General features: G+C 42.9%; 1 protein-coding gene across 1 annotated transcript in view; it reads left to right on the forward strand.

Annotated features, from left to right (window-relative positions):
* The first annotated feature begins 1269 nt into the window (after positions 1–1269).
* LRIG1 (leucine rich repeats and immunoglobulin like domains 1) overlaps positions 1270–22958 on the forward strand; it is a 102831-nt gene continuing 81142 nt past the window's right edge. The window contains exon 1 of the mRNA XM_024556617.3: positions 1270–2140. Within this exon, the coding sequence (XP_024412385.2) occupies positions 1920–2140 (221 nt within the window). The 5' untranslated portion in view covers positions 1270–1919. The remainder of the gene's footprint in view (positions 2141–22958) is intronic.

The following is a 22958-nucleotide window of genomic DNA, read 5'->3' on the forward strand; positions in this document are numbered from 1 at the left end:
TGTTTTTTGCTTTTTCTTCCTGAGGAACATCTCCTGCCCTTCATTTTCATAGAACAGAAATCAGATTTCATTTGATGGAGCAAATGTTTTTCAACATATTCCACTGGCTTAATTTTTCTGACAATGTGTGTAGTTATGTTAGAAACTTGCATACTCTTGGGAAGGGACATGAGACACCAGTAAACCAAAACACCCAGAGGGGGCAGCTATATATATATATATTACTGTGCTAATTTTTTCCCTTTTTCACAGTGGATGTTTGTGCCATGTGTGTGCGTGTGCGTACATTCTCCTCGTGGGTGACTGGCTTGCTGTTTCAATACACTGCCATAACATTGGCTACTATGTTCAACCTTACTGTAACAAAGTTAGAAGCTTCGTAACAATTATTATTTCTTTTTTTACTCTCTTACGAGTACTCCGTCTATGCCTTGTTGAAAACTGGCTTAAAAAAAACCCTTTGCTTAAACAAAAAAGCAAATAAAGTAACCACTTTGGGGAAGGCTGGAGCATTTCCAAAAGTATTATTCAACTAACTAGGGTGGAGTGGGTGGGAGAGGGGCTGGGGGCTGGAGTGTGTGCCCATTTGACACTCGGTTTCTGCAGTACACATTCATTTTGGAAATCAAGGACATTTTGCTGGATTTAAGAGGTCAAGAACAAGTCTGGAGCAAAAAGGAGCTCCTTGTGCGAGGAGGAAGGCTGTCACCCCTAATGAAGTAACTAAAGATACTTCAATCAGTAAGGAATTTGTAAAGTTTTAAGTCTGTGCCTTTGCTCCTGAAAGACACCCGGAAAACAGTGCAGATTCGCTCTAAATCTAAATCTTTGGCCCAGTTGGCAGCAGCCTTGGGCAGAAGGAAAGAAATCTTGGGGCCAGACAGCTCCAAAGAATGGGTGGAGGGGCAATGTGTTCTTAACCAATTTTCTCTCCTCCCCTAGACCTACAGGGAAAAATCTTTACTCTTCCTCTCCTCTCCTCATTCCCCTTCTCCACCAACGCCCTCAACGTCCCCTTTAAGGCTGGAGGACTTCTCTCCCTAGCCCCTCCCAGTGACCCCCCAACCCAACACCCCTCCCAACCCGCCTTTCACACCTTGGGTGGGAAAAGAGAGTAGGGCGGGGTGGCCCTAGAGGCCGGAGGGGCGGGATCTTGGTGAGCGCTCCAATGGTCACACAGGCTGGCCGCTGTGGGCTCGGGCAGCCAATGAGCAGGAGGCGGGGGGTGTGGCGGGGCACAGTTGCAAAGCAGCCAACGTGGGCCTGCAGAAGGAGCTTCAAGCCTTGCGTGTGTGAAGGCTAGAGGCCGGGGGTGGGGCCTCGGCACTGGCCGGAGCTGGACTGATTGTTCGGAGGCGAGGTCGGCTTAGCTGAGGAGCCGCGCATAGTCTTGGGCAGTGTGCGCGCTCCGCTCTGAGCACCGGGACAGCAAGGCGCACAGGACCCTTGGAGGATTGTGGGGGTGGCCGTGCCGTCCAGCCCGGAGTCTGCTGTTGGGCTCGCGGAACCTCGAGGAAGATGCCCACGGGCGCAGAGGTCAGGCTGTGAGGCTGAGCGCAGTCCTTGCTGCAGCCGCGGCACTTGGCGTGCACGGGAGCTCCGGAGCTAGCCAGGAGTGTGGCGAGAGGACAAGGAGTGTCCGCTGAGCACCCCTTGCCCAGATACGTGGGGTTCGCAGTGAGCACGGGCTGGTCGGCCCGGATGGACGCGGAGTTCGCGGCCCCCTCCGGGCGCTGCAGAGCGACCCGGGCACTGGGGGCCCGCTGAGCGCCAGAGTCGCGGAGGAGTAGAGAACTTGTGCCTGCAGCCATGCCCCGGCGTGGAGCCTAGTGCCGAGAGTCGCCGCGGGCCAGCCTGCGCTGCGGTTGTCCCGAACCACGCAGCCCCTGCGCCGGAGTTCGCTGCGCGCTTCAGACAAGATGGCGCGGCCGGCCCGCGGATCGCTCAGAGCCCCGCGCCGCTCGCCCCGTCTTCTCCTGTGGCTGCTGCTGCTGCTGCTTTGGCTGGAGCCCGCAACGGCCACAGCCGGCCCGCGGGTGCCCTGCGCCGCAGCCTGCACTTGCGCTGGGGACTCGCTGGACTGCGGTGGGCGCGGGCTGGCAGCGCTGCCTCAGGACTTGCCTGCCTGGACGCGGAGCCTGTGAGTGCAGCTTTCTCCGTGTTCCCCGCGCGCCGGGCGCTGTCACTTGGGGCCGGGGCGGCTGGGGTGCTTCTCCCCGAAGGGTACGCGGGTTCAGTTGTGTGCGCGTGAAGCCGTACGGCCTGGAAAAGTGTTATTGTGGATTGCAGTGATGAGGTCGTGCGGGGGGGGGGGGGGGTCTGGAGGAGAGAGGGCGGGCGTGAGAAGCCTGCAGGAGCAAAGTGTGTGCCTCGTCAGGGTCTGGAGGTGAGCAAGCGTGGGTCGTGGGGGTCTGGAGGAGAGAAGTGTGTGTCTCGTGGGGGTGTGGAGGTGAGTGTGACTGTGTCTTGAGGGTGAGCTGGGGTTTGGAAGTGAGAGAATGTGAAGGAAAGTTTGGAGGTGAGGTGTTTGTGGGAGGAGAGTGGGAAACATCTGGAGGGGAGACTGAGGACATCTGTCTGGGGGTATGTGGTTAAGTGTTTCTTTTTTCCTCTCCTTTAACCGAACTCTTTGGTGTCTGAGCTCCTTGGCCTTCCAGGGGGTAATGAATGAAGGTGACTCTTGCCTCCAGTTTTGCATTTACATTATTTGTGAGTGAAAGTGTGTGTGTAGCCGCCTTTTCATCCCCCACGACCATGTTGGCCTGACTTGGCTGTCGTCAGGGCAGAAAGCAGCCTTTCCTGGAGGGCCCTCCAGTAAGGGGGCTTTGAGAGTTCCTGTAAATCTGCGACTGCTGGGAGTTTGTCCTTGTCTGCCTCGTTGGCATTTTAGGGAACTGAGGTCCAGACCTCTCTGTTCCCTGGGGGCCCCCTTGGGCATATGATCCATTGGGGTGGGGACCACCCTCTAGCATTTCTCCTTTACAAATAGTGCCAATTAGTTTTGGAGTAGTGCTACTTCAGGAGAGAGTGCCAGGGACTTGGTTGATTTAAGCAGACTTTGTTTCAGCCAAAAGAGGCTCTTATTTGTATTGTCAGGATTTGGGCCTATGGGACTTAGTGGGACACTTATTACAGGAGATTTGGGAGGAAAAAAATACAATAGACTTTTGTAAACATGGTAGAATATAACAGCTTTCCTAAACTTTTGAACAATTTGGTCCATTAGTCAAAGTCCTGTTCAGTTATGTGTAATTAGCATCTCTGCAGAATTATTAGTGCCTTCCAGAAAAGGCCTAGCTTGAGTAGTCTACTTTTCAGTTGAGTAACTGGACATCTTTCCTAGAACATCGAAGGGACACAGTAATAACCTCAGGCATGACATTCACTGTTTAAAAAAGAGAAAACCGGTGATACAAGTTTTAACCAACACCTGTGGCCTGATCTAAGAAAATGTGGTCTGGATATCTGGCTGCCATAAAGGGAAGAAGTTAATTCTGTTTCATGTGAAGGTCCTGTACCTCTGAAGATCGGGGCCAGATTTAACTTGGGTCAGAACACACATTGTTGGATGATGGAGTACGACAGAGTTCTGAAGTGGGACCCTTTAGTTACGATTAGGTTTTCTCTTCCATATTCTGCTGCTTCTGTGGAATTCATTGACTTAGTGAAAACCAGAGGTCATAGTTGTTTAACAGGTCGTGCTTGTATCAAATACTAGGAGCTAAACATTGCCTTTAGGTGGTATTTTATTTAATTGGGGCAGTCTGGGGTATTGTGTTTTTTTTCTTTTACATACTCTTAAGGTAGTTTTTTAAAAAAATTAAAAATAAAGTCATGTGAGCAGAATCTGAATAACTTCTTCATTGTTCACCTGTTGGGAAAGTGATTCCCAATGCCATGTGTCAGTGGCATTGTGGCAAGCACTTAGTTCAGAAGTGGTGACTTCCCAGAGAGGACAGGGTGTCCTCTTATTTGCATTTTTCCCCATTGTCACAAGATCCACTTTACCTTGCCCTTTAATTTTTGGGTCAGAACTACTGGTTGTTTTTTGAGCATTCTGTTACCTAGGAGTGATGTTTCATGTGGCACAAGATACCTTTAAAATTGCAGTCTTCTCTACTCACACATTTGATGATCAGTAAATATCAAACTGGGTGTTTTTGACCTTCAGTGGACTTGATTGTACTGATTATAGTGTTAACTGATTAGATTTTAAGATGTGAAGAGTGTGACTTCTGGCTATACAGCGTTCAGTACAAAAACATTGGGAAATTATTTTCTTTCTGATTAAAGAAAAATCAAGCTGATGTTTTTATTTTTCTTTAGACTTCAGTTCCCCCATTTAAATCATTACTCTTTTCTGAATTTTCCATCAGAATATTTATACAGTTTATATTCCTGGCTATGATTCAGCAAGACTTTAGGAAGAAAGTCCCTGTTTATATAAAAAAGTATGTTGTAATTTCACCAAGATTACACCCTCTGAGTCTATATTGTATCTAGAAAATTCTTTCACCTAAGTTACAATCCCATGAATGAGATTTACTGCAGCTAGTTCAATCAATTTCAGGCTGTGGGTTTAAGATAGAAAGGGACCTGTGGCTTTATGGATTTTTTTTTTCTTTTTGTAAACAGTATATCTAATTTTGGAGCTGTTCTTAGGCCTAGCATAAGGAAATTAATACTTTTTAATAGTGAATGTACATACAGTTTGAATAGAAGGAATGGAGTGACGTTCATTCCTCTAGTCCGAGGACAATTATTTAGCACAATAACTTGTAGTAGTCAAGCAGTAACTGAGTCTGCCATCCCATTACGTAGGTGAGATTGGCATAGTCCAACCAGCACATTCATAAATAGCACCAAGCACTGCCAAGCCTTATTCTAACTTCCCAGAACCTTAGAAATTGAACTTCTTAGAACTCAGATGTTTGCTTTCTGTGAATTATTTTTGAGAGCAAGCCTTCAGAAACTGTTGAAGAAACATTAAATCCAATGTACCGTAGACTCTTAATCTGTGGCTGACGTGGAGCACAGCGTTGCTAGTTTAACCTCTCTGGGAGCTAAATGATGGCCCAGTGGGATTATGATAGGAAGGAAGCACAAACCCTGATTTTCATTCTCAGTGTGGAGGGACGATGACGTGGCATTCAGAAGCAAAGACATGCACTGAGGGACACCGGATGTGACTCTCCTGTGCCACATGAAGAGGAATGTGTTGGGCCTCTTTGGATTATGTCTCCTTATGTGTCTGCAGTACCAAACCTGGGTGCCTTGAATCGTTGGTTTGGGCATTTAAGTGATGCTTATGATTACTTCAGAAAATAAAAACAAAATGTGGTTGCTGTTGTAGTTGTGAAGCAAAGAGTGCTTTTGTCTTCAAATTTTACAGTTGTGCTGGGAGGCCCAGGTATGCAAGGTGCTGTGAATAAAGAACTTGGAAAATACTTCCCATCCTGTTTATGCAAATTAGATTTAAAATGCAGATGACCAAATTGTTCAGGAACCCAACATGAGATTCTCTAGGGTTTGTTTGTTGGTTGGTTTGTTTGTTTTAAGAAATAGATTATTGTCCAGATTGTCTTGAGGTCCTGACTTCTGCCCATTTCTGTTTTATGTCCCTATATCACTTATCAAGGACACATTGATAAGGACAAGGACTTATCAAGGAGACATTGACATCTTCCTACTTGTCAGAAAGGGCAAAGGGTGATTTGGAATGGTGAGCCTTTTATCCACAGGGAAATGGTGGAGAGAAAACCTGAGAGGTGCGAGGGCTTTCAGAGTTTTGCTTTAGCTGGAACTCAGAGGACTTTTGGCAACTAGTGTCAGAAGCATGGCCTGCCTTCCCTCCAGGCTGGGGCACTTGTCTGTTACTAGTTTTCTCCCACGCCTATTTTGAGTAAGGGGAAGCCTCTGGCAAATAGAATTGGTTGCCTTGACAGAAAAACCCCTACTATGAAATTATGGACATAAAATCTAATTTATCAGTGCTTAGAGACCCCTGCCCAGGGCCCAGTGAGCTATGGTGGCACTGTGTTCCTCCTGCCTTTAGGGTATGTCACAGCTGTTCTTGCCTCCTTTTTCAAGGGACTGTTTTAAAAAGAAGTATGTTCATCTCTTTCCATAGTTACATTTGGCTACTAGATTTCACAAACTTTGAACTTTCGAATATATTGTCAGCAATAATTCTTCGTCTCCAAAAAGATGAAGATGATTCAGTGCAGTATAATGAGAGCTGGATCCTAGTGGACGTGTCCCATTGTCAGGCATCCGAGCTCTGCTCCTGGAGCTGAAGATTTCTGTCCCTGCAGTGCTAACTCCTTTGCCTGGGTTCCCCAGGCAGCCTTCACTCAGTGCATTGGGATGGCCTCTGGCTGACCTTTCTCTCCCTCAGACACATGCTCACAATGAAAGGGCCTCTTCCCCATTCTGCAGAGGTGTCTCCTTGGTGCAGAGTCTTTTCAGCATCCTCTCTTTCAGGCTGGACAGGAATGCAAGAGAGCAGCAGGGTTTTGTGTGACTTAACAATGCACCTGGGCCCATTTTGTGCACCTGCTAAAGCCCTGAAGATCTGTTAATGGAAAGGAAGGCAGAAGGAGGTTATTTAAAATAGCCTATAGTTAGTTTAAAAGTGACATCCAGGGGCAGAGGAATCTAGAAAAGGGATTCATTGAGTTGAAAGTCACTCTAAGCAATAAAGAACGTTGGTTGTCCCAGGTCTTTTTAATTTTTTTTCTTATTTGTTTAAAACTCTAAGGGGTTTCTGTGACATACCCCATAGATTGAAGTTTCATGAGCAAGCCTAACTTTCAACTCTTTTTGAATGAGCTTGGTGACATTTACTCACTGGGGACCTTCCCCCTCCTCAGGACTGTAATTTGAAACCCTGGGGGTCTTTTAAAAGCAATGAGATGCTAGGCTGTGTTAATATTCAGAGCTATTTACAGTAGATGCAGTTTCAAAGGCTGAAGGCATTGTCTTTAGACAGGAGGGTGGAGGGGAGGAGGAAGCATTCCCAGGCAGAGGAGGAGAAATATTTAAAAATCCCCAGTGTTTCTTGGCCTGTGGGAACTTCAGGGCCGTTAGTGGGGTGTTTTTTTTTAATGACTTAAGCATGACGTTGAGGCAGTGGGGGTCATTCCATCTGCCTCCTGTCTCCACTTCATGTTGTGTGTCAGTAATGTGCTGGTCTCCCGCTTTTATTTGGAGAGAAAGTGTTGGAGTTGGTAAGAAGCTCAGATCTGTTCTTAGCTCTACATGCAAAGAAGTAGGACTTTGAAGACCAGAGGTTAAAGTTTCCACAGTAGTTTATCCTCTTGAAACCTGCACTTAGTTTTTTATATAACTGCAAGGTTTAGAATACTGTCCAAGCTGACCAGTTAATTAGCCAGTTACCTGCCTAGGGCTGAGAAATTGAAGAATTTGGTATATCCATTGTTGTCATTAAGCAAAATGAATGGATAAAGATTATATATAAAAAAGAAAATTGTGGTTTGAGTCTGGTCCAGTTGGAAGTTGCTAATTTGTATCCTGTCTTTTGGGGAGTGGATGTGCTTATGTATTTTTCTTATGCAAAAGCTTTATGCATTATATACTTACATACTATTATGTTTTGTATAATTTAATACTTTGTATGTACTTTCTATCCAAGTACTTTATACACTGTCTTCTGAAACACAAGCTATAAACCCAGTCTGTTTATAAAAGTCACTCTTTTAAAAACAGCTATTTCTTTATTTCCATGATTTTCATGCTCTTGGTGTCTTGTCTTCAGTTTTTTTTGATGTCCTCTAAATGGGCAATTGCTGCCCAGTTGAACCCCAAATCTTGGTTTGGGATACTGATGGGGAAAAGAATGGGTGAGGGTGAAGTCTTCTTCAGTTTTATTCTGTGAAATTGGGGAAGTTCTCATCTGGTGATCACACCGAGTACACACCCTTCACTAGGAATAGTGATGAAGAGATCGAAAATTATTTCTAGGGTCCGTTTCCCGGCTCCACTGCTCTGCAGCTATGTGTGTGATTTGGGGCAAACCTCTTTCCTTCATTTCTTAAAAGGGATCATAATATTCTATCTTACGGCTGCTGTGAGGACAAAGTTAGATGACACATTTGTTTTAGCCCAATTTCACAATTTGGTTTGATCAACTTGCTGATGATTCCATAGCACAATTTGAAAATTAAGGCCTCAGTACATCAAATTTTGCATTCTCTCACGCAAAGTCTTTGCAAGTCACATTTCCTGGTGACAAAGGCCCTCCTGGGAAAAGTTTACTTTTTTGACATGAAGGCTTCTTTTGGATTGGGCAGGGTGGCAGGACTTACACCCAAGCAGCCTTCTCCCATAAAGTTTTTGGTGATATGTACAGAGAGAAACAGTGAAACTTCATTTGCCCTTGGGAAGCTGAGATGTACAGGCAATGAACATTTGCAACAAATTATACAATTAGCAAAAATTATCGAGGTGGTTTTACAATGTAATCCAGTTGTGCAACTACTTCTATTAGCATTATCCGTTTGGGAGGTGAGATGTGGGAAGGAGGCAGGGAAGTGAGAGGACCTTAAACTAATAATTTTATCCTGTTATTTCCCAGGGTTTCATTGAAATTGAGCCTGACCGAGATGCAAGTAACACCTCTTGGTCAATAGCTTGGAAAAATGCAGGTGTGTTCCTCAAAACATGGGTTATGTTATAGACTATGGGGCTGGCTGAACCCTGCACTGTATCCACTTTTCTTTGCAAATAGTTGAAGGAGGAGGAGGTGTGAGGGGAGGTGATTGTTGGGTTCTATGCAGAGAGCTGGAGAGCTCTGACATTCTTCATTTGTTTTGGTTTGCTTGCAATCCTAAGGTAACTTTATAGGGGACCTTGGGCCATGAGCACAGTCACCTGAGTAATCTGTTAAGGATGCCATCTGAAGAGCCATGTGTGGTGGCTTCTTTGCACCTGTACCCATGTTCCTTCTCCAGTGAGTGGCCACAACTGACAGCCTTGCCCACATCAACAGCTACAATTATTTGCTTCTTTACTGTTTAATCTACCACAGCCAGTAAAGCCCATTGTGCGAACAACCAATCCGTTCATCCCTACAAGTCTAATACATCTCGGTTTCCTTATGAACCAGGATGCAGGTTCCAACCACTGCTTGTTCAGTTTGTTTTGGCAAAACGTGCTGTTCAGAGAGTTTAAAGAAAGCATGACCTGTCTCTTTTTAAGCACTTTACATTGATTATTCTTTAAACTTTTGTCATGCACAGGTCTGTAATCTTAGATCTCAAGGTATCATTAGGAAGAAATGAATGAAATGAGTGAGGGTCTACCTCTCAAGGAGAATTAGCTCGATGTTGAGAAACAAGGTGGAGATATAGATAGTAGTTTTTTTTTTTTTTTACAATGTAATCCTCTATGACTCTTTTATGTAGCATTTAGCAGATGTCCCTCCACCCTCACTTCCTGTCCTTTGCTCCTTCCACTGACTTATAATTTGCTGTCAAGTAATTTGCTGTTTATCTTGGTCAGAGCATACGTTGCACTGATAAATTCCTACCTACCTGACTGTGCCTCTTAGATACAATGAAAAGGATTGCGCACTTCTGAACTGGGGACAGATATTCTCACTTTAGTTCCAAATCGTGTAGTCCTAGCGTTCTTTGTATGGAAGCATTTGTGTGTACCTCTGAGTCTTAGTACTTTGGGCCAGGTGAAGAGAAATTGACACGCCGGGCTCTTCATAGGCAGTGACAACTACAACTGATTGGGAAGTCGGTGGTTGGAGATAGAGCATCTTTTTCTTGTGAGAAGATCTGAAAAGTCTTTTTGTGTGTGTTTTTAAGATTTTAATTTACTTATTTTTAGAGGGGAAGGGAAGGAGAAAGAAGGAGAGGAACATCAATATGTGGTTGCCTTTCGCGTGCCCCCTACTGGGGACCTGGCCCACAACCCAGGCATGTGCCCTGACTGGGAATCAAACCAGCCCTTTGGTTCGCAGTCTGGCATTCAGTCCACTGAGCCACACCAGCCAGAGCTGAAAAGTCTTATTTAAAACAAAATTCTGAATTAAGGGAACATTGAATATGCAGCCAAGTACTTTAAATAAACTAATTCCCTTCTGTTGGTATGGGGTGTTTTTCTTACCCTTCACTATGAGGATAACAGACATCTAATGCAAGTGGACCAATAATGTAATGAACCCTATATACCGTCCCCCAGCTCTTTGATCTACCTCCCAATGCACTTCTCCCCTCCATGTTTTTGGGAAGCAAGTCCAGGCATATCATTTCATTTGTAAATGTGTATGGTTTTTAAAAAATAGCTTTATTGAGATGTAATTCACATATCATACAATTAACTAAAGGATGTTTTAAGAAATGTGAATTTGAACAACTTTTGAAAAAATTCAGCTTTTATTTTGTGGGGTTTTTTTTTCAAAGGGAATTTTTGTAACCTCTGTATTTACGGAATGTTTATTGAGCATATACAGTGTGCATTATTAATTTATGTTTTCAGAATACAGTTTTTTTCCTCTCTTTTGGGAGGGGCTTCAAAAGTGCTTTTGTCCTGGAGGCTTTGCCAGAACTCTTCTCTTTCCCTCTGTAGCTCTCAATAGGGAAGTTTGTCCTGTGCTATTTAATTGTTGATTGGAATCCATTAGTGAACAAACATAATTACAAATGGGTCATTTAAAAACTGACTTTTCAGATATTGTTACCTAATAGAAGGATAATTAGCCATCGGTTGTAGTTAAGTCCTGAGTCTGAACTGAGTTAACTATTGTTTACTCTGTAAGGCCTGACCCTCCAGCTGTGGCTACTTGAGGCTGCTTTAAATAGAGTTTAGGGCACCCTGTAAGAAAATCCTCAGAAAGCAAAGAACTAGGTTCCTGGAACCCTCTGTGCTTGATTTAAGCTTCATACAGATTTAAAATGCTCTTCTCCAAGTAACCGCAGAATGGTTTTTGTTCTGTTTTGTGAAAGTCCATAGTTCAATTGCTCCACAGCCTGTTACTTGGTTGATTAGGAGCCCCTTTTAGAATAGGTTCCATGATGGCTACAGCTTAATTAGGAATCCGAATGGGGGTCAGTCAGTCACGTAGTCATCCAAGCTCCATTCACTTGGTCATAGTTTATGAAATGATTTCCATATTCTATTTGTGAAAATATAACTTTACATAGATTATGGAGTGTTCAATGGTTTTAAACACTGTCCAACATGGTTAGGTTAAACTCATGGATATATTAAGCTTAATTAAATTTATATGATATTTAATTAGATACCATCTTACAGTGGATTCTATGTTTGGAAAAGTGGAAGCATGTGCCAAAGGGTTTTAAAAAATTTATGGGGGAAAGTACTTACAATTGAGAAACTAGGAATTTAATTTCTATTTTGCAAATTGAGAGAACTTCATTTTTCATTTGATTTCAGCAGTGCAAGTACCTTGGTCCAGCACTGTGCATCTTACCTATATTTTAGTTATTTTCAATTTAAAAAATTGTGGTGTGTGATTTCCTCCTTCCACCTGGGCTGGTGTAAGTTGCTGGCACACAAACTGCCAGTGCTTGCAAAACTTGCAAACCGCCAGAAGAGCTCATTGCTCCCAGGAAGTTGGTTGTTGATGAAACAAAGTGATGGATGCAGAAGCAGCTTGAATGGGGCAGCACTCCTTCCGAATTTGGAAGGGAGGAGCTCCAGAAAGTAAACTGAAATGTTTTTCATCTATTAAGGTTTGCCTCATCCCAAATTCCTCTGAACGTTTTCTCAGATTTGGTGTCTGTGGGGGCACTGTTGGTCATGGGTGGTTTGACCTCATCAAGGGTGTGCTTTGCCCAGGAGAAAAATCAGGAACTTTTCTGTGGAGATTTTTGGATTCTTTCAAAAGTTTACTTGAAAGAACAGTACTTAGAAATGATTAAATTATATTGAATTCCAGATTGTCTTAAAAACTGGCAAATATTTTGGGGGGGATGGGTCTAGGGAACTTTATTATATGTGAAGTCTTAGAGCTCAGTACATCTTTCTGGGCAGAAAGGAGCCCACACTTACATTAAGTTTCTTTAAGAGGTTCTTGATCAAACAGGAATAAAACTACTGACTTTGCAGACAACTGTAATTGAATAACAATAAAAATTAAAAAAAAAAACTACTGACTTAACAGGAAAAAAATTAATTTTCTTAAAGCTGTGAAGGCAGGAATGTGGTAGGATGGGAAAATAGTCCATGGCTGGGTTAGGAGACCTTGGGGTTTTGTCCCAGCCCTGCTTGGCAATGTGACCTTGGATTAATCAGTTCATTTCCTTTATATAAAGGGATGTATGACTTCAAAAACTTGTCAATTTCAGGTTTATGATTTTCTTCCATTTGAAACAAAGAGGGAATAAACTTACTACTCATTGTGTAGTAGGAATTAGTAAATCGATCTGTGTGTATAGGATACTTAAAAATAATTTTTGCAGGGTCAGTGCCTCTGAGTGGAATCTTCAGATGTGTAACCTGCTTAGCACAGGGAAATAGGGTGAGCATCTTTCAATGAGGGAACCTCGTGTTGTTGAAGGGGAGAAAGGACTCCCTGGTATTTCTTTCTTGATGCTGCCATCTTTTTCCCTCTGGCCCAAAGAGAACTGTGGGAGCTGATACAGACCTACTTAAGATCCTTGATTTCGCTTTTGAAAACTGAGGTTAGAAACGGAAATTAAATTAAGGGCACATTTTCCCAAACAGTCGCCTATCTCTGCCTTTCTTAGAGCCACTGCAGGCAGCATCTGTCTTAAGTAGGCCCTTAGTGCATAGTTGGGATGAGTGCAGTTGCAGGTGATGCCGGTAAACTGCCTTAAATGACTATTGCCAAAGGGAAGGGCGGCTACACTTCCGTGTCTGTCCTTTCTAAGCTGGCTCACCACTGACTGTGTGCAAGGAACATGGGTATCATAGTAGCTTTCCACCTTTTTTTTATTATTAAGATTTTATTTATTTAATTTTTAGAGAGAGGGGAAGGGAGGGAGAAAGAGAGGGAGAAAAACATCAATGCGTAGTTGCTTCTTATGCATGCCCCCTAGGGACCTGCCGCAACCCGGGCATGTGTCCTGACTGGTAATCGAAACCGAGACCCTTTGGTTTACAGGCTGGCACTCAGTCCACTGAACCACACCAGCCAGGGCGCTTTCTACCTTTTTTTTTTTTTAATTTTTATTGTTATTCTGCTTTTTTACCAGAGAGTTAGTGTATACCTTTCAAGGTGGAAACTCAACAGCTTAATATGTACAGTTGAGTGGCTTGATTTCTCCAATTGTGGTCTTGGGGGAGAGTCAAATATATACATCTGTCCGTCTGTCTGGGTTTTCATTGGTTTTGGCTGAGACAAATGCTATTCTTGAAAATCATGATCCCTATGAAAACTGGGCTCCTTAAAAGGCTTTATTTATCCTACTACATGATACAGAAATTTTATTTTCTCTGTGTTGAATATCTACCTTTCTTCCACATGGAGTTTGTTAATTCCTTGAGTGGAAATTCCTGGGCTTTTCTCTTCCTTCCACTCAGTCTTTGTCATGTAAATTTTCATAAGGAGGAAACAGGATTTTTTCTCTTTTTCTTTAGAACAAATTCTTGGAATTTGGAAACTTGTTTGGGGATACAACTAAAATTGGAGGCACAGTTGGTGGTTTGGAACTACTTGACAGGAAGTTTAACAGGAATTAGGGACTAATTTAGCACTAAAGCAAATAGTCCAAAGAACTAGACTTTTTTTCCTTTTAAAAATTCTCCTTTAAGACCTAAAGATGGCATTTTCCCGTGTGCTTTCTGAGATCAAAATAGAGCAAATAACCCTCCTACCCTTCCACTAGCCTCTTGTCAATGTCAAACAGTCTCTCTCAACTTACTTGCCCTCATTCTGGTGAATGTATGTTTTCAAATCTAATTCTCTCCTGGAGGATTCTCAGTCTGTCTGGTTAGTTAAGTTTTCAATCCCTGTCTTTTTTCTCTGCTTTGACTTGAGAGCAGCGGGGATTGTTCAATTTGATGTACCTAGGAATCCCTCCCTGTTTATTGCCCTATGACTTTCCTTCATGGGGCTTGGAACCTTTTTTCTGGGCAGAAATGATCTCACACATTTTCATTGTCCCCCAGAGGGGTTCTGAGGGTTATTCCTGAAGTGTGATTCTCTCTGATTGACCTGTGTGGAGGACTTAACAAAAGTGTTTTGGAACTTAGGTAGAAGTAAAGGGTATTTTGCGCCGAGGATCTGTGTTCCCTTGGAGAGCAGGGAGTGGTTAAGGGATAAATTCAGAGGCTTTCTCCAGTCACCAGTGCTCCTTGCAGTGCAGGCTTCCAGTGAGAAGTACAGCGTGTGAATTTTCTGATATTGCATGTCAAAGAGAAGTTTTAAAGAGAATATTTGACCTAACACAACTGTTATGGATGGTCCTTCCTTCCTTCCTTTTCCCCTTTCTCCTGATTTTCTACTTTCTGCTTGAGAACCACTTCAAAGAATCAGATGTGTTGGTACCCGACGCCATGCAGTCATTGTTAAAAGAATTTGGAAATATAATTGAAAACAAACTTTGTTGAGCAAAGCAGATCTAGGCGAGTTCTTACTTTGAGAGAGAAGCGGATTCCAAGTTTTTCCTCTATTTGGCGCTGATGTCTCTGAACACTTGTTCTGTGAGATGAATCATCTGTGAATTCTCCATCTGGGAGTTATATATTGGGAAATGTCTTTCTTTTTAAATGTAGAAGAAACACAAAAGCTTAAAGTTACAGTGTAGTTGGAAAATTCTAGTCAGAGTTTTAAAAAATGAACATTGAGGTAAAATTGGCCAAATAATTAGACTTGAGATTGCGATACCTAAAATAGACACGTCCGTCTATGGAAAGCAGTGCGACAGCCACACTTATTATTAGGACCCTCTCCCCTTTGTTTTGAGATGAATGATATTTAATTTTTTTCATAAATACCAAATAATCAGAATCACTAGTTAAGGCAAATACGACTTGTAAGTCTGAATTTATTTTAACACTCGTCTTGAACTCTTCAAATAATTTCAAGCTGTGATAACCAGTGAAAAACCCAGAAGAATGCAGTGTTAAAGGGTCTCCTGGGAAAGATAAGGCTGTGTCCTTGTCCTCTACAAAGCCCTGCTTCCTTCCACAGGTGTGGTTTTGAGGGGTGGTGGCAGTGGGGGGGTGAAGCAGCCATATTGTTAGGTGGCAGCCCAGCTTCCTGGGTGACCTCAGGCAATTTACTCAGCTTCCCCCTGACTCAGTGTTCTCTTCTGTTAAAAGGATAATTGTAGTGTCTACCTCACTAAACTTGAAATGAGGACAAAATTGAAATACTTCATAATTTTTAGAAGAGGGCCTAACACACAGTCAGAACCTGAGGAAGGTTAGTCATTATTAAAACTATAGCAGTAAGAGCAGTTCACATTTTTGCAGCAGGACCTGTGTCCATTAACCAATTTAATTATCCTCCTAACTCTGTGAAATACATTACCTCCATGTTATGCATGAGGCCCAGAGTGGTTGACTGACTTGTCCAGGGTCTCGCACTTGCTGGAGTTGGAACTCAAACCTGACTCTGCGTGATTGTATTCAGAAAGAATACCGTAAGACTAGCCCTGTCTGCCTTCTTGTGTTTGTCTTGCCCTCCAAGTCTGTGAGTTCCTTGAGGCCAGTGATTGGTCCTTCAACTCTTTTGGGGCCTGCACGTAGAGCTAGCGCTCTGGAATGGTGTCTGAATGTGACCTTGAACAGCACGCTTCTTATTGGCAGGCTGGTGTACAGAGTCCATTTTTGGCGTGCCCCTTTGGTGAAGGGGGTGCTAGCATATGTCTCCCCATCTGTTGTTTATTGTTTCTGTTAGGTTGTGATTTGTGTTCCTGTTCCATATTTCTTTGGTTTCTGGAGCAACTAAGAATATTATATACTTAGGGATGAAAAAAAAGTAAACTATTTATAAACAGTAAAGTATCCTTGGGTTTGGAAAGTGTTTTTCTTAAATGCCTGTATATTTGGTGGCTTTATTATAATCTTACTGATGTAGCCTTAGATAATTTGCAGATTGAGGCACATGTAGAAGATGGGCAAGTCCTAGGCCTGCCTTGTGTAACCAGCTTACAAACAGCCTTGGTGATAAGGCCTTGGTGTTAACACTGACCTGACTAGTGTATTTTTAACTCCAGAACATATAAACAGTTTAGCCTGCTAATGGAGGGTCTATGCTGCCAGAAATCCTTGACGTGCCTTGGGTTGTGTGGCCCTGTGAGATGTATGTGATCCTGGGAGACTGCTGTGGCAGTGACCCACTGCCCCCCACCCTTCATTTAAAAAAGGACCACAGCAGAGAGAGAGAGATGGAGGAACATTAGAATACATCAGTGATTTTGTATGATAAATTTTATGTTCCACTTTTCTTCTACACTATGTGTGTTATGCAGACTTTTGCAGGCGTGTCCAACCTGTGGCCCATGGGCTGCATGCAGCTCAGGATGGCTGTGAATGCAGACCAACACAAAATCATAAATTTACTTAAAGCATTATGAGATTTTTTTGTGTGTGATTACCTGTCTCCATGTATTTAACGTGTGGCCCAAGACAACTCTTCTTCTTCCGGTGTGGCCCAGAGATGCCAAAAGGTTGGACACCCCTGCTTCAGAGAAATAGGGATCTTTTCACTCAAATCTGTTTTGCCCCCCTTTTAGCCACAGGGGGTTTTGCAGAGTTGTAGGTTGGAACACATGACTCCCAAAGGGTAAAGCTCTGTCTGTCCGTCTACCTCTCCACCTTCATCATTCTTTCTTATCTGGCTGCATGTGTCTTGGCAACCACACAGGACTTTTTCTAGGCTCTTAATATCTTGTTCCTTCTGCCTGAAGAAATATTTTCCCTTCTTTGCCTTGCAAGCTCCTACTCATCCCCCTTAAATGTCTCTTCCCCTGGAAACCATTGGTGACCTTCCTTCTGGGTTAGATTCCTGCTTGAGGACTCTGCAGTACTTTCTTTATACAGAAGTTTCATGTGATATTTGATTACTGTCTCTTGCCCCCATTCATCTGTGAATTCCTTGAAGGCAGGGACTGGCTTTGTTTCTGATCCACTGTTGTATTCCCAGAATCTAGCACAAAGCCTAGGACACATTCATTGCCAGTACAGACATGTAAGTAGATAGAGCTCTTGGTATTCGTTCTATGTGTTCGTGTAAGTTGTAGAGAAATACCTCTCCCAGACACTTAGCATAACTCAGGCCTCCCATGGGCTCATCTCTTTGTACATTTCCTAAGTATGCCTCATCTAGTTGATAGTTTTCTCCATCTGCCACCAAATACTAATTGAGAAACTAGTTGAGAAACTAGAAGAATGGAAAGGAAGGAAGAAGCAGCAAAGAAAACCAAAGTTGAAGGATGACAGGTAGGTAATTTACATGCCACATTAAAAATAGATGGTCTTTTTAGTCCCTCTGTTGTGGGAAGGTGGCTTTAAAATCCTGAATCCAAGTATTGTTACTGGAACTCCTTTTCAGTTAAAGCATGTGACCTGTATCCCACGTAGGGTCCCGTCATTGCTTCCCCTCTGGACCTCTGGTGGCTGTCCTTGGCAGGTGGGCCGGCGGGCAGCTCTCCCCTGTGTTGCATTTGGCTGGGGAGCCCACAGTGCGTTTCCCAGTTGGGAGATGGCTCTCATCTGCTCTTTGCTGGAGCTGATGTTTGGAGTCTGCTTTTTCAGAGTTGACACTGCAGGGGAGAGTTGCTTCTTACACAGACTGAGGCTGTCTAGACACCCTTCCCTTGTGGTTATTCTCCTCAGTTTATGCTGAGCCTTGGCCAGGCAGCTGGTTTGGGTTGCTTGGCTCTTTGTTATTTTGCTAAGTCTCTGCTTTGACAAAAAAGGTGACCAGGCCAAGGTTGTTTTTCTCCCTCTTCCCTGGCAGTGGGGAAGGCTTCTCTCCTTAACCAGAACAAGCTATAAGAATATTAAGGGTAGAATACCATGCCCTCACAGGTTCAATTCAAACTAGCAGCTTAGATTTACAGAAGCTTCCAAGGCAGGAGAGTTTAGGCAGATGGACTTCTAAATCTGGCCCCTTTTGGCGTGGACCTCAGGTGTGGGCAGTCTTCCTGCAATGCTAACTAGAGGCAGTGGAAAAGCTCTGTTCTGACCAGTGAGCTCTGCCTCATGTGTAATGGTATTGAAGTCTTGGGCTGTGATTCTGTGGGAAGGACCTTGTGTACCTAGTAAGTTGTGATAGTTGAGGAGGGTGACTTTATGTTAAAGGGATTTTGTGCTGTTGACCTGTTTGCCTAGTGACCATGCCTTTATTTTAATTTTCTGGTAGGGGTGTTTACTGAATAAAGAGGAAACTACAAAAGAAAAAAGAACAATTGATCTTATTATTCAGTGATAAATATTATCACTTTTTTGTGTACATTTCCACATTTCCAGTAATGTCTGTCGTTGAATACCTATTTTGAGTTAACATTTTAAAAACAAATTTAGGGTTGCTATTTATTTGTAGTTCTGCTTTAAAAATTTTAATTGAGGCGTGATTGATATTTAACATTATATTAGTTTCAGATGTACATTATGTCTGCTTTTTAAAAAAATAAAGACTCAATAACATGAATATTTTCTTCAACTTACGTATTTTCTAAAAAATACAGTTTAAGTCATAATTAAACTTTCCATGATATTGGGCATTTAGGTTTTTTCCTAAGCTGTGGTGAACATCCTTATACATGTATGTTTATACATTTCTTATTTCCTTAGGATGAGTTACTGAATCCGAATTGCTTTGGCTATGCAAATTCTTAATACTTGGCACCACTGCTCCTGAGAGACTACCGATTTATGTTGAAATTGTGCCCATTTCCTCCACACCCTCACAAACATTACTTTTTTTTCTGTGACCATACACCAATTTAATACATGAAAATTGCATTCAATTATTTTAATCTGCATTTCCTTAAAAAGTTTCTTTTTCTGATGCTCAGTTAGGCACATAAATTATCTTAGTGCCCTCAAGTGTGAAGTTTGGGCTTAAAAACAAATATGTATCCCTAATACAAGAGATTGTATGTTTTTGTGAGTAGGAAAAGCCTCTTTCCTCAGGTGTCATTGCAGTTCTGTGTGGGCGTGTCACAGGTTGTGACTATGAACTAGGAGGTGTTTTTGGCTTTTTTTCTTAAACGGAAGTTGACTGTGTGTTCTGGAGAGGAAGGTGGCAGTGGCTTTGGAGACCTCTAGATGCAGCCACTCCAGCCCTCCAGAGTCAGCCTGCCGTTGCCCCAGCTGCCTGCCAGTACAGCTGGTAGGAATCAGCGGATCACCATGGTGGAGAACCCTTCAGGAACAGCTTCCAGCAAATGGAAATTATTTTAAAACAAATTGATGTGGTTTTTCTGTCAAACCCACTTGGAGCATAAACAAGGTTGGCCTTGAGCTGCTTCCCCCTACCAACCAGCCTGTTTGGAATGTGGCTTTCAGCGAAGTAAACATGGTCTTGAAAGTAAGTTGTCATTGTGTTTGTCTGATTTGAAAAGTAAGAGTAGCAAACTGTCCAGTGTTCTCTTAAGAGTCTGATTGGCTCAAGATGTTCCTTCATTTGTCTTCCTGCTGCAAATGTCAGTACTTCCATAAAGGTTTTAAAGGTGAGGAGTAACTTGGGGTTGAAAGGGTTAAAGGGAAAAAAGTGCTGGTCAATTTCTGTGATAAGATAAACATTTTAATCTTAACCTCTTTGCCATGGAGGCATGTAAAAAATATCTTGTGAAATACTTAACTCTGTGTGAGTATGGACATGAACATACCCTCTGTTCTGTGCATCTTGGCATCCTCCTTCAGTTGCAAGGTGGGGCTCCCCTACCCTAGGGACAATGCGGCTTTATTAAATTGGTCACAGCCCCCCTGCCCAAGGCAAAACAGTGCTATTTATATTAATGAACAGTTCTTATTGCGTATTAATGAACAACCAGGCCAAGGGACACTTGCCAAGAAAGCTACAAAGTGAGAAAGCCACCAGTATGAGTGAACTTTGCACTCTGAAAGTGTGAATGATGCTGGGTGAAAGAAGTTTTTTGCATGAGGGGAACACCTGGAATCCCTTTGATGTTTGTTAGCATCCTGGCCCCATTAGACTTTCAAACTTCCCAGTTAACTACAGTCTTTGCTGGTGAGGGCGGCGCCTTGGTGTGGTACCTGAAGCCTAGGGGGACCTGCCGTGGTCCAGGAAGGACCAACATACCCATGGGAGTGGGGGCGGGGCCTTGACCATTTATGTCTGCTTTCGTTCCACTTCAACACACTTCACTCTAAAACGGAAACATACAGTCTCAGACCATCTCCCCACCCCCCAACCCCTCCAGCTTTTCCTCTGGAGGTATTTTTTCCAGAAATAGCTGGCTTTTATTCTAAAATTTACCTGCCACAACGACTGAAAGGGGTTATATCTTAATCAGTCAGACCTTAGTCTTAATCTAACTAATTTATTTTTTCCCCATTGTGGTGACATTTCCTCCTGCCTTATGGCTTGTTCTTAATTTTTGAATGGCTAGCCATTGGGAGCCCTGCTTTTCACAGCCTTATTAAATAATTACTCAAAAGAAGGAAAAAATGCTCTTTTGAAATGCTGAGAATTGTGTTTTCTGTGAGAGGATAGACTCCAGCTGAGGTTTCTCACTGCTGGCAGACTCATGGGCAGACTGAGGTATGTGGGCAGCACAGTTGAGGAAGCAGGAAGGTGCTGATTGGGAGGGCAGCATTTCTGAAGGTTGTGTCATGGCTTTAGCATCCAAAATGGGGGTATTTTGCCTGCTCCCAACTTCATTTATCTACTGGGAGCTAGAGGATAAAGGTTATTTCTGCATTTTTATGGTACAGAAATAGTTAGGTGGCATTTTTAATCTGGAATTTTAAAAGCCTGCTAAAGCTTTGTTGAAATGTAATTTAAATGCCATAAAAGTCATCCTTTTATACTATATGATTCAGGATTTTCAGCGTGTTCACAGAGTTATCCAATCATCACTACTAATTCTAGAACATTTTTATCACCCATTCGCAGTCCCTCCCCATTCTTCCTACCTCCCATTCTCCAGTATCATGTACTTGCCGTGTGTATGGATGTACCTATTCTGGACATTTTATATAAGTGGAATCATACAGTATGGGACCTTTTGTATCTGGTTTCTTTCACTTAGCATAATGTTTTCAGGGTTCTTTCCTTTTTATGACTGAATAATATTCCACTGTAATGGATGTATCAACTTTTGTTTATTCATCAGTTGGTGGGCTTTTTGAGTTGTTTCCACTTTTTGGCAATTATGAATAAAGCTGTTCTGAATATGGTATACAGACTTTTATATGAATGTATGTTTTTATTTCTCGGGTAGATATCTAGGAGTGGAATTGCTGGGTCATATTATAACTCTCTGTCTAACTTTTTGAAGAACTGCTAGACTGTTTTCCAAAGAGCCTGTGTTACACCCTTTTGACTTTCCATCGGCAGCTTATGAAGGTTGGTATTACTCCACAATCTCACCAATAATTATTATTATTGTCTGTCTTTTAAATTTTATCCATCCTAGTGCATGTGAAGTGTATCTCACTGTGGTTTTATTTGAATTTCTGTAATGACTTGTGATGCTGAGCACCTTTTTGTGTGCTTGCTGGCCATTTATATGTCTTCAGAGAAATGTCAGTTCAGTTTCTTCGCTCATTTTGTAAATTGGGTTATACAGTTTTCATTGGTTTTGGTTATTGCCCAATACTTTTCTTTGTCTTACATTCCTTAGATGAACGGAATTTTATTTTTAAGGTTCTAAAGACTTTTAACATCTTTAGGTAGAAATATAACAGGCAATACTTGCCTGGGTTGTTCGGTTTTCTTGTCTCCCTGTTTGTAATCCCAGGTGAAGGAGGGAATGTGGCAGAAGAGAACAGTAGTTATTCTTGCAGTGAGTAAGATGTCAGACTCTTTGGGGCAGCTCATCACACAGTGTTCTTTGCTAGAGTGGGAAAATTTGCCCTCCTGTAATTGAAGGAAATTTACTGTGCATATGCATTTATAGCCAGGTCTGACCATTTTCTATGCATTTCCTCTGCTCCAGGGCAAGCCTGTTTTGCCGAAGAGCACTGCAGCTATAAATTACACAGAAATGCAGTATTGAGGCTGTCCAAACTCAGGCAGGGTAATTGCTTTGGACAGGTTTACAATAAGGAGGTGTGAAATGTTTAGTGGAGACCGGAAGCCTGGGTGGGGGAGGTGGGGGAAGACATATTGAACTTGGGCTGCTTCAGGGTGGTAGGCTGACACAGCTAATTGAAAAGTATGGCCCTTGTGGCTTTTAATGGGAAAGGAAGCCGAGGCCTTGCAGTGGTTTCCTTTACAGCGAGAAACCAGAGGGAGAATGGCTCCCTGTGTTCCTCAGGGGGTCAGTGCTGAAACTCTGCCGGCATTTAGAACCTTGGGCCTGGGTGTAGAGGATCAGATCTTCTGTTTTCTTTGTTTGTTTTGTTTTTAATTTGCTGCTCAGTCCCATTCTGGATGAACTGAGTGGATGGAGGCAGGGATTCTGGGTGTTGGTTGGGAGCTTGAGAGAACGCTTACAGGTACACTTTGAAAACACATTGACAGCCCACCTTTGTGATCTATTTAGGTAGAGTGGGCAGTGGGCAGATCTCTAAACAAATGAAATAGTAATTACATGGTGGCTCTCTATTAGTCCTTCAGGCAGTCAGTAGGCATTTTCAAACTCCTCCGTAGACCTGGGAGTCTGAATTTGTGGTGCCAGGGCCTGGGAGTCTGCCTGTTCATCAGGCTGTCAGTGGGACACTGCTTTGGAGGTTTATGTGTGAGACCCACTACCCTAGATGGTGGGCTCCAAGTCCCTATTCCCCTGCCTTCCACCATCCTCTGCAGTTGCCTGATACTGTGGCTTTCTGATTTCGAGTGATACAGAACTGGGTCT

Source organism: Desmodus rotundus, chromosome 8 (genome assembly GCF_022682495.2).
Source record: "Desmodus rotundus isolate HL8 chromosome 8, HLdesRot8A.1, whole genome shotgun sequence".
Taxonomy (NCBI): Eukaryota; Metazoa; Chordata; class Mammalia; order Chiroptera; family Phyllostomidae; genus Desmodus; species Desmodus rotundus.